This window comes from Perca fluviatilis, chromosome 22 (assembly GCF_010015445.1).
Source record: "Perca fluviatilis chromosome 22, GENO_Pfluv_1.0, whole genome shotgun sequence".
NCBI lineage: Eukaryota > Metazoa > Chordata > Actinopteri > Perciformes > Percidae > Perca > Perca fluviatilis.
Window position 1 is genome coordinate 21,445,754 of NC_053133.1, and position 12,324 is coordinate 21,458,077.

The 12,324-nt window shown below is 43.2% G+C and overlaps 1 protein-coding gene across 1 annotated transcript; it reads left to right on the forward strand.

Moving 5' to 3' along the window:
* On the forward strand, nt 1-4,560 carry si:ch211-37e10.2. Its single transcript, XM_039790921.1, has 5 exons — nt 1-122; nt 304-965; nt 1,535-2,094; nt 2,441-2,507; nt 2,661-4,560. The coding sequence occupies exons 2-5, from the start codon at nt 347-349 to the stop codon at nt 4,190-4,192; spliced, it is 2,778 nt and encodes a 925-aa protein (XP_039646855.1). The 5' UTR covers nt 1-122; nt 304-346; the 3' UTR covers nt 4,193-4,560.
* Nucleotides 4,561-12,324: the final 7,764 nt, after the last annotated feature.

The window sequence follows — 12,324 nt, forward strand, 5'->3', positions numbered from 1 at the left end:
TTGTAGTGCAGAAGCCCTCAGAGTGGGTCAGGCATGGAGAGAGCCAGTGGTTATGCGTGCGTCTAATGTTTTTATTCCGTACTGAGAGTCGGGAAAGCCAGTCTCACCGAACCCTGCTGAAGGTAATCTTCTGTCAAGAGTCTCTGTGGCAAGTGTTTTTCAGTTGTGACAGAGATGTTTCATCTGAAAGGAGAAGATCACTGATGGACTTCTTTTAGTTGATTCACAGAACAGTTTGAGATTTGTCCAGATGTAGGCTATTTGGGACTCAAAAGCTTAACTCGCATGTTTCTTCTTTTGCAGGCAGAGAGAGAGAGAGAGAGAGATACATATAACTGACGCAAAAATGGTTTTAGTAACACCAGTGTTGTTGCTGCTGCTGTCTTTGGTATCACTGCAAGCTGTCGCAGAGATTTGCCGGGGGACGCACTGCTACGGCGCGGAAACCGGCGATCCAAGACCGTGCACCGGAGCGCACTGTCCGGGGAGCAGATCCTCCAGAACGCCGCGGCAGTTTAACCCGACAACGCAGGGGAGAGCGGCGCATATAGTGGCCAGCCAACACCATGCGTACCCGAGCTCTCCAAGAGCAGCATCGGAAGCCTATCCGGCGGTCCAGACACTTCGCGTGCGGCACAGTGACAGAGGCACACGTATAAAAGCGCCTGAAGTTTTACCTGCACGATGCACCGATGCGGACTGCGCCGCTCTTGTGAAACAACTTCAGCCCACTAATGACACCCAAGAATGTAGAGGGATCGAGTGCAGACTGCCACTGAGGATACGGCCAAAAGCTCGAGCAAAGTCTTGTGTGGGAGAGGGGTGTAGTTCAGAGGAGAGCCAGCCTGTCCATCTGTCCGACAGAGCCGCACAGTTTCTGGGAGATTTTCCGGAGCTTGGATATCCGTCATCGGAACTTGGCGGCGCGCCTTTGGGTGTCCAGCTCACATGTGACATCAAGCCAGGTCTGCTATCATCATTATCATCATCATCTTCTAAAATGTTAACAGTTGTGTTTAGATAGTTATAGGCTGATTCACTTCTTCCAAATATCATTTGTGCACAATTACGCACCACAGTGTGACATTTCTGGTTGAGCGACAAGCTTCAAAAGAAGTTGATGAATTATATTGCAGTGAAAACAGTATGCCTATAATTTCACCAAATGTATGTTACTCTTTATTGACCTGAACCCTCTTTTTCTACTAGTGAGCTGCAAAATGGGATTATGGTCTAAAAGCAAAAGGAAGACTTTGTTGACCTTCAGTCCAAAAATGATAACTGCAGAGCAACTGGACTGGAAAAATGTCTCTGAGTCAGTTGTCCAGAAAATGTGCTTTGATGTTGGTCCATACAGGAAACTTTCATTGTACTTGCCAGCTAGGCCAATAAAGTGGGGTCACTGGGTGTTCACACTTTGTTCCAGCATTATTTGCAGAAAGAGTCTTAATCTCATTTAATCCCTTCCTCAACTGCAGTGTTTAACAAGCACTTGTCTGATCCCATCTTTCATTCGGCATTATTTTCCCCACAGGGGAGAATGAAGTTCCCTCAGAAGATGCCCTCATCTTGCACCTCCAGCTGGCAAAGGGGCAGGAGAAGCTGGTGGAGGCCCTGCGAGGCCAGCAGATGGTCATCCGCGACCTGCAGCAGAAGCTCGCCGACCAACAGGAGGCGCTACTGTCCCAGCAGAGGGAGATCCTGGACCAGCAGCGGCGCATGTATGAGCAGATGGATGTGGTAAAGGCCCAGTACGGCCTCCTCTCAGACACCGTCAAACAGGTTTCCTTCCAGGGTCTGCAGGCTGAGCTGCAGAGCTACTTTGAGAGCCACCTGGCGGGTCTGCAGAGCCAGGCCCGCAGCCACCTGCAGAAGTCCTACGCCGTGCACAAAATGGACATGGACTCAAAGGTGATGGATGTAGTCGGAGAGGCTCATTTTCCTCAACCTCTGCTGGGATGCCCTTCACCCTGTGGGAAGGAGGAGTTTTGTGATTTTCAGAGGGACCCACCTCAGTGTGAGAAGTGCACAATGTGTCCACCGGGATTCTTTCTGATCTCACAGTGCTCTCCTACTGCAGACAGGATGTGCCAGGTATGGTCCTTTAAAATACTGATATGTTCACACACCCCTGTAGCTATATTTTAAACACACTGCTGTCTGTGTTCACAATGGTGTGACTGATATCTGTTCTATATTGATGCTATATTGATAAACCAAGCCACTGCACCCAAAAGTGTGAATGGGTGAACTGGGTCACTCAGTGGTTTTCAAGCATATGGCAGCAAACATAACAGCTGATTTGGAGTGTCAATGTTCATACTCATCCCTGATCAAAATAAAACTAAACTCAGCTATCTGCAGTTTCAGTACAAACTTTTGTTAACAGTAAATGTAAATTAAACAATATGTATTCATGATGATAATTTATGAATTGCAGGACAGAGATGAATGTCTTGAAGTACCAAACATTTGCGGAGAGCGAGTGAAGTGCCTTAATACTCCAGGTGAGTTCAACATATTGCCTTTTTTTAAAGCAGTTTATTCTCTTATTGTAGCGGAATAAAGTAATTTCCCTCTAAGTATTTTCAGTTTAGAACACACTGTAAAACCTTTTTACTCCTTGGTTTCTCCATTCTCTCTGGTCTTTATCCCCACAGGGGGATTCAGGTGTCTGGGAGTTTCTGAGAGAGAAGCAATGATGGGCTTGTGTGGTCACGACTACTTCTACAACCAGGAGCTGCAGGAGTGCCAGGCCTGTTCTGACTGTGATGGAGAGTCCGTTTCCTCTCTCTGCACGGCTATCAGTGACTCTGTCTGCGGCCAGCCTTCAGAGAGCCGACTCTCCCAGTCTTGGGGGGCCAATGTGGCAGTTCCACCTGCAAGGACCTCTGGCGCCCACGTCTTCCCCGGGCTTCAGCTAAACATCCGAGGCAAAGAGAGAATTGATCTGTTGTCCAACGAGGCGGGGCAGGTGACGTTCTTGCAGCATGGCCTGGTGTGGCTGGATCATAACTTTGCGATAAAGCACAGCTGCAGGAACTTCCTTCAGGTGGGAATGAGGCTCAATGGGAGCCAGGAGGAGGAGGGCCTGGACCTCAGTGGTGTTCGCATCGAACAGCCGGAAGGGAAGTACTTCCAGGGTGTCAGCACCAGCAGTGGAGTCGAGGTGGAGCCGAACCAAACTTTCACGCTGCTGCTTAAGAGTCCGAATCAACACTGCAACCAGAGCAAGGATCTTCACGTCTGTGATATCACCACGCCTTCTTTCAGCTTGCTCTGGTTGTCGCATGACACCGGTGCTGTAGCTATGACGGCACAAATGTCCCTGTTGACGCACTACCAGACCAGCTACCGGCCAACTTTCCGCATGACCTCAGTGTCGGACCCGTATATGATCATTCTAACTCATGACAACCGCGGAGTGCGCTTCACAGAAAGTGGTGTTGTAAAGTTCGTCCTCCAACAGGCGCTATACTCTATGGGCCACACCTGCATTCGAGAGGGTTTCTCCCTGATTGCCTACACCAACCGCAACGGGACTGGCCAGGAGGCGATGCAAGCCTTCAAGACGGGCGTCAACTACAGGGACACCTCCATCACCCTCTCTGGCGCTGTGAGCGTAGCCAGCGGGGACACGCTTAGCTTTGAGATCACATCTCCGTCCCAGTGCAACATCCGCTACTTTGGGGACAGCACCGGGATCAGTATGCTGAGTCTTATCTGGATTCCCTCAGCAGTGTCGTCAGCCCTGACTGCTACCGTGTCCAGGACTGGTCTGCCCTTTGGAGCCGTCAGGAATAAGCCGCTGTCATTCCAGCAGATCAGCCCGGACACGTCACAGGTTCATTTGGCACGCTCGGGACAGCCAAACAGCCGGAAGAATTTTATATTCCACGAGAAAGGGACGGCGAACATAGCCCTGAACCTGAAGCTTATACACTCCTGCAATATTGTAAAACTCACTTTGCAGCGCGTTGGGGGTCAGGCCCAGCAGACGGGTCCTGTGGCTCAGCAGGTGTCTGGATATATGCCTGAAGGGAGCGAGTGGGCCAGTATCGGGCTGAGGGCCTCTTTTCCGGTCCAGAACGGTACAGCGATCTATGTTACTCTGGACTGCATTCGCGGACGGGTTAACCAGATAACACACGAGGGCGGCACTAACATTTCAATCCTCTGGGTTGCACTGTGATCCAGGAAGGGATGATGAAGCCTTTGTCATTAATACAGTTTGTGAAAAAAAAGACAGTTTTGCACAATATTGAATTGCAGAGCAGATTCAACAATTTACCAAATTAAGAGAGAAGACTAGATGAAAAACAATGTTATTCATCTATTACACATATTTTGTGATATTATTGATTTAAATGTATATTTCATCACCTCTTTAGACTTTTATTGTGAAATCCCTTTTGGGTATGATTAACATACATAAGTACTGCTTTTGCTTGAAGTACTTCGGCTGGTTGAGCAGTGACCAATTATTCATGGTGTTGGTTTGATTGTGTGTGTGTTGTGTGTGTGTGTGTGTGTGTGTGTGTGTGTACATACATGTGCAGTGGTGCTTATATATGTGTATATATATGTGTGTGTGTGTGTGTGTGTGTGTGTGTGTGTGTGTGTCATTGGCATGCCTACTTTTGTATGAGTCGGTTAATATGTATATCCTTCTATTCCTGCACATATTTAACTTGCGTACTGTATGTAACAAACCTTTTTGTATTATATCATTAGGGATTTTAAAATAATTTGATATTTTGGGACATATGCTTATTCACTTTCTGGATGAATTAAAGTAGATAGATAGATGCCACTCCCCAATATGAGTGGTATCAATCTTCTCATCTAGCCTTACTCAGACTATATTCATGCATTTCCAAAATGGCAAGCTATCCCTTCAATGCTCTAAAAGAGTCATGAAAGAGCTATACATACAATTATATGTAGTAAACTTTCATAAGTAGGAGTTGGTATTTGATATTGTTTTTGATGATATTTATTTGCCTTTTATAAAAATGACTTTTGTATTTACACTATACAATGCATACATTTGTCAGACATGAGAAAGATATATGTCGTGTATAGCACTGAGTAGGCAGTGTTAAAATCAAATACATGCAGCGATAGCCTCTATCATAGGTTTATTTGCACACGTATAGTTTAACTTAGTATTATGGAATGTGCAAACATCATACTTTGTTATTCTTTGCCTAAACGCCGTTTCCCTGTGAAGAGTTGCCCATGCATATCCTTCCTAATTGCCTCGGTGTGTGTTCTGTCCTCTAAACAATTAGGCATAATTAAGTGTTTTAGGGAGTTGGCAGCGAAGCCGCCACTGACATTCTTCAGCTTTATTCTCACTTCATTACATTTAGCGATTTTTTTTTTTGTTCTGTGGTTGGGCTTTCTGCACTCAATGCATGCATACTTGTTCAACACCAAATAAAATGCGTATACATTTTGCCAGAAAATAAGTTTTACTCATAGCTTGTTAATCCAAAAGATATTTCAACTTGTATTTAAATTTAGCATGATGTAAAGCATTCCTGTATAGCCACATAATTTGACATTTCACATGGCCTTAATTCCAATATCTTGACATTTATTTTATAGTGGGTTTTTAATAATTTTCCATCAAATTAAAGGGTAAAAGTTTACCATTTAGACATTACTCATTCCATTTAATCTCAAACATACTGAATCTATTTGAAAGCAACCTTATTCAACAGCTATAGGTGCCAAAATTGAAGACACAATACCTGGAAAAACATACACTGCATTCCTCTCAATTGGTCTTAATCAAGTTCAAATTATTCTTCCATCTATTACCTATAGGAGAGCTGTACTTTAGCTTAAACATAACAAATAGCCTGAGTCAGAGAGAGTCAGAGAGAGAGAGAGAGAGAGAGAGAACGAGAGAGAGAGACTGGTTGTAAGAAACAATCAAATGTTTCTGTCGGTTGCCTGAATTGAAAACAGGTGTTTCAGTGGAGCAGTGCTCCAGATGTCTGACGCTGCAGATCAAATGTGACCCACAGCACTTGAAGAGTTTCAGAGACACCAGAGAGAGAAACGGGGACAGAAAAACCACAGGAAAGAACAAAACTAAGCAGAGGAATGTGTGTGTATTAAAAACTTTGTATTTTAAGCTCCTCTAATCAATATTTTCTATATTCACCATGGTTTAAATGACTACATGATAATGTGAAAGGGCTCACTTGTGATGGGAAAGAGTGATCACCCAACTCTGCAGTTCCCATTAGCTCTACGACACTTCTTTTAGTTAGCCTCTTTAGTTGTGTTTTGGTTGGACGGCCAACAAATTCCACATTCATCAGCCCCATTTCCAGCAGATGTTTCCAGCTAAAAACAGCTGATACAGTAAGCTCACTTTATGCCACCTGCCTAGCACCAAACGGCAGACAGGCAAAGTTAGGCCTTAGCTGGTGAAGCTTCAAAGTTATTTTCTCTTGGAATGGGTGGAGGCCAAAGCTAAAAAGGAGAGTATGGAGTTACATTCATCAAATGCCCAGAAACACGACTCAGGCAACTGATTGTTGTGGAGATGGGATCCATCATGGTGCCACTCAGTCACTGAAAGACAAAGTTTAGCTACTTTTGAGCTAATTATTTCACCCACTTTCTTGTAACCACCAACAGTTCATTAGCTACCCAAATCTCACTCCATAGATCACAGTCGGCACAGTTCTTGAGGAGCTAGCAGACCTGGAAGCATTCATTGATCACAACTATATGATCAACAGCGTAAAGTAGAAACTATTTGCCCTATGCTTGAGCTAGTCTATATCCATGACGTTCCACTTCAGGGATTGCTCTGGTGCCGCCGGATGTCCCTTTTTTCGGCCAGATGTCCGTTACCTTCCACTTTCTTTGTGTTGGAATTTTAAACACTGGTCAATTCATGAGGACTATGGTTAACTGCTCCTCAGATCTCTGCAGGGTAAATCCAGACAGCTAGCCTGACTATCTGTCCAATATGAGTTTTCTGTTGCACAACTAAAACAACCTTTGAATGTACACATTTCACCAAAACAAGTTCCTTCCCGAGGCTATTTTGCAGCGGGCGCCCGGGCTCTGACACTTAGGGCCGCCCATGATGATTGTGATTGGTTTTAAGAAATGCCAATAAACCAGAACACGTTTTTCGTCCATCCCGGACTAGCCAGACCCTCCTCTGCAGCACTGTGGAGGAAGGTCTGGCAAAGTGAGACTATGCCCGAGCAAGACTCATCAATCTAGCGAAAGAAGACATCATCTACAGAGACAAGCAATCTGCAGACTACAGATTATCAAAGTTATTCATCAATAATCAAAAAGGATTGCAGCTTAAGCCATACATTTGCCCTCCAGATCACAAAAGTTGACTTGACAACAAATGAATGCCAATTAAAAACCGACACATATGACTGTTCCATTTACTGCCCCACGGTGGCAGATTAATCATGTGACTGTAATAATCTGACCATTCCATTTATAGTTACAGGCACAGTTAAACACGTGAATGTTGTGAAACGGTACTAGTTAAGGCAACAAAAATACAGGGTTAGTAAATCATCAGGGATCGGCTTAAAATGGTTTAAAATGAGTCATGTAAAACTACTGAAATGAGAAAGTATCGCGACATCACTGCATCACGGACCAAGGTCTGTAAAACTCGTAAAGAATGAAACTTTTGGTTTCAAGTGGGACACAAACCACGATCTCCTTAGTATAAAGTCCTGTGTTTCTTCTTCCTTACGAGCAATTTGGCACTCACTTTTTCCCCCTCACTTCCTTGTTTGCTCTTGCGATAATTACTACAGCCACGAGAGGTTACCGCCAAACAAGAATCCTAATTGTTGGTCATTATGAGCTGCTTCGACCCATACGGTCATTTTCTGGGTGGGGACAGGCTGTTCTGTTGGATGTATAATAGGCAATTTATTGCTCACACATCAGCCTATACAACATCATAAGGCGGTAGGGTGTTGTTTTAGGTTTGCTTCCCCCAACATTTAAGCACTTCAGCCTACAATAAGATTTTTTGATCACTGGGGGGCAGTGGAAAAAGTTGTAAACACTCACCTTCTAAGTTGATTTACAACCTTAGTTTTTGTCTAGGGGAACTCAGGAAGTATCCTAAAATGGTTACCCAATCCTTTGGAAAACAAAACATCAGTAAGCCAACTGCTGAGACAATTCAAGTTAAAAATTAATGATTAATTTACAGCAGACAAAATGGTAAGCAGTGATAAACAAACTAAAAATAGAAATTAAATAACAAGTCAGGGTCTCCAAGGCCAAACTCAAACAAAAACCCACACTACCTAGAAAGAATAGAAGCTGAAGTACATAATACTTACCTCCCTGGCTGTTCACAAAACAGAAGAATAAAACAAATGGTGGAGCAACCGCTACAAAGCTTCCGGTAACTGAGACTAATTTGCAAAACAGGTACTGTATCCGAAACGTCAGCAAAACAGAGTAGGCGTACCAACTAGCTATTAGCAGCATAGCAGACAGCTCCATGGCAAAAGCAAAGGGAGAAACACTGGCTCTGGGAGCTGATATCTGCTGACGATCAGATGGAGATCATGCGTGGATGATCCAGGAACTCGGAGGGGCGTGGCACACCTGAAACGCAGAGAAGGCAGCTCTCTTCCAAAAAGAGCCCTAAGACCCTGTTTACACGTACATGGTTATTTTTAGAAATGGAGACATTTCCATTCGTTTGTGCCCTTCATTTACACGCAAACGGAGAATTCGTCTCTGAAACAGAGTCTTTCTAAAAACTCCAGCCAGAGTGAAGATTTTTGAAATCTTCGTTTGCATGTTTGCATGTAAATTGAGACAAACGGAGGTTTAGGCCAAGGGGGTAAGCTTCGCTTCAGAACTCAAACCTCCTATGGCGCCATTTTGATGCTACAAAGCGATCACCTCCCGTTAGCATTCCATTGACTGCCATTCATTTTGACGTCACTTTGACAGTGAATAACTTTACATCTGAAGCATTTAAAGACTCTATTTGTCCATTGTTTATTTCTAAAGAAACACGACAATGTATAAAAGGCTCCATTACCTTGTAGCTCACGTTATGGCTCCGTAGCAGACGTTTTTGTAAAAATAGGCTAACGATTGTGTCATAACCACGCGACTTACTGTCGCACTGTAGAGAAATTACCGTACAGTACAGGAGAAGCTCGCAGGCAGTTTTGACTTACGTTAGCTGATTAGGTTTAATTACTAATGTTAACTATAATTTTAGTTAGCAATAATTAGCCTGTGTCTATGTTATCTCCTTACATATACCTATGCTCTCCGTCTCTGCAAGATTGGGAATGATTGAGATTTCTCTTGGCACAGCTACCAGAAGACTTCCAACTTTCAGACAGGTTGGTCACGTCACATTTACGTCGTCTCTCTCAGTTGGAGGCTGCGCAGTAACACTCAACCATCACCGGAAAAGTGCTTCTAATATCCTTCACTGGTCTCCGTCCAGAGCAACGGGGTCTACTGTCTATGGTTTAGGCAGCCGAGACAGAGAAAGAGGAAGTGATTTGTTGCTGTTGTTGCTATTTTCGGGATTCTGATTGGCTAACTGGGCTTGAGCTTCTCCTTACACTGCCACCTATAGGTTTGGCATGCTCTTGACTGCATTGACGGCATATATACACGGGTACGTGTAAACAAACACTTTTCTGAAAACTGACAGCTGTGCATGATGTTATTTTTGAAAACGGAGAGGTTGAAATGTCCGTTTATGAAAATAGCCGGCCACGTGTAAACGTAGCATAAGTGATAGACTATAGAAAAAATCTGATTTAATATTAAAGAAATACTACAACTGAATTCAGGACATGTGGGTTATAGGGCAATATTCATTTATTTTTTAAAGTAGGCTTATTAGAATAACATTGAGTTTCATTCTTTTTTTTAAGTTTTTTTTGTAAAAATAGTTGTAGTTGTTGTAAGCAATTCTGATCCACACTCCATTTTAGAAGGTGGCGGTAATGCACAACAAACTCTTGTTACCGCCAAATGCTCCACTATGTTCACCAGCTAGTGTACAGTGTGTTTTGCCTGCTGCAGCCGAAAATGACTCGATGAGAGCGAGGAGAGTGAACCAAATTAATGAAGTTGCGGGGCCACAAAACACCAAATCAATAAGCTACAGAGCTCCATAGATAGAGCTGAGGGGAACTGCAGCCAGGTGATAATCCTTTGTGAATTCATCACTTCTAGCATCCATTCATAGATTCATTGTTTATATACAAAATATTGATCATAGCAGCTCTAAATGAGCTGCATACTAATGCCACATTATTTTTCATACACACATAAAACCAAGAGTTTATTAAAGTTTGGCACAGATCTTGTGCCTCAGTCAAAATAATTGAATCAACCAAAGAATTTCGGAAATTCAATCAACAAATGTGATGTGAAAACACAAAACGTGTTGTGCAGTTTGATGAGCTGAAGACTTGCATGCCAGTGCATCTGCTGCAAAACAGAGAAACATCATTCATCACTGCAATGCATCTGTTGTGAGTTTATTTGCTTTCTGAGGGTGTTTGGAGTTCACTCAGTCAATGGCATGCAAGGACGTTACTTTAACACAACACACAGCAGTGATGAGCGCAAAAGCACAACTGTTTCCAAAACTAAACTATCCAACTCCTTTAGAAAGTATTTCACCTAATACTCTAAATGTGCATTTGCATTATTTGTTCCTGTGTGCTGAAAACCAATGCAACACAGTGTCATGGTAACAGACAAATCAGTCGCAGTGATTTGTGGTCGAGGTGAAAACCCTCCTAACCCAAACCTGGCCCCAGGCTGCCCTGATGTTGACTTAAAAAGGACAAAGCCGGAGACAGGCTTGCTTTAATCAGAAGCGGATGTTACTGTAAGAGCCAAGGCCTCTTGTCTACAGGGAAATGTTTAGACCATGTGGTCAGGTTTGATGCTGCCTGCAATCCTCCGCGCCGTGTGTTACACTGGTACTTGACAGTGGATTTATGGGGTGCGAAGAAAGTTTGTAACGATGTGGATTACCATTATCCAGCTCGATGGGTTCTTCTGAGTCTAAATACGGAAATTATAGCCATTGGGCCTTTGAAATGTCTTCATTTTGTTCAAGTTTTTGCCTGCTACATTGAGTTACAGCCGGAAACCACATCTGTACTGTATAAAGTAATGTTAAAGTTAGGGTACCAAAGTATCACTGATAACATCTTTTATAGGTCTGGTCATATTTAAAAAATTTTTATTTATATCTTTCTGTTTTGCCAAAAACTTTTAATTGTGTGCATAAACTAGTTGGATGATACCAATGAGGATTAATTCCTTTAGAAAGAGTTTTGTAATTTGTGCCTAAGTTGAAGACAAAGGAATGAAGCTACATCATTCAGCTGGTAAAATTTCAGATGATGTTTGTTCTAAGAGCTTTAACAATATCTCTTTGGAGTTGAAAGAGAGGTCTTACTACTCCTTTTCCTCATAACAGGCTGAGGACTGAGGCCCATAAATGTTAACTTAAGTAATGGCAATTTGCATTTACAATACACTTTGCTGCATACTAACAGGTATAATGTTTATCATGTTGCGTTTTTCTTTGTTTTAGTTTTAGCATGCTAACATTTGCTGAGGCCTATGAGGACGTCATAAGGATGCCATTTTGCAGGTATCTGGTCATAAACCAAAGTATTGGACAAATTATATTTTAACCTGATGTTGGCACTAGATGAGAAGTCAGGGGATCATCAAAGATTATACAAACCATTCAAAAGTTCCAGACATTTTACTCAAAACCACAAATGCCAACATCATGGTGGCGCTGGAGGAAAAGTCAGCAAATCACCAAACTCATTGTGCATCCTCAGGGAGCCATGCATGTCTGTACAAAATCTCATGACAATCCATGAAATAATAGTTGAAATATTTAACTCTGGACCGAGCTACATACATTCATCCATAGAGCCAAGCAGCTGGTGTGGCTACAAATGTGGTTCTTTGTCTCAAATCACTGAGGTTTGACTCAAATTCTGAGATTGTCTTCCTCTGCCTCTGGGAGAAGTTAGTCTAACTAAAAGTCCAATATTTGTCTTACTGAGATGTGTCTGGGCTTAGGTGCAAAACCACTTTATCCATATCTCTGGGTTCTTAGTAACTGGTTGTTCATCATCCCCGCCTTCTTGCGCATCCGCTCATCTGTCGCAATCTCCTCCCCTCCTTCATCCATCTGTGCCGGTTTTTTTGTCCTCATTAGAGAGGTTACTGATGCATGAGGGAATGGGCTGGCAGGCCAGTAGCCACATCAATAAA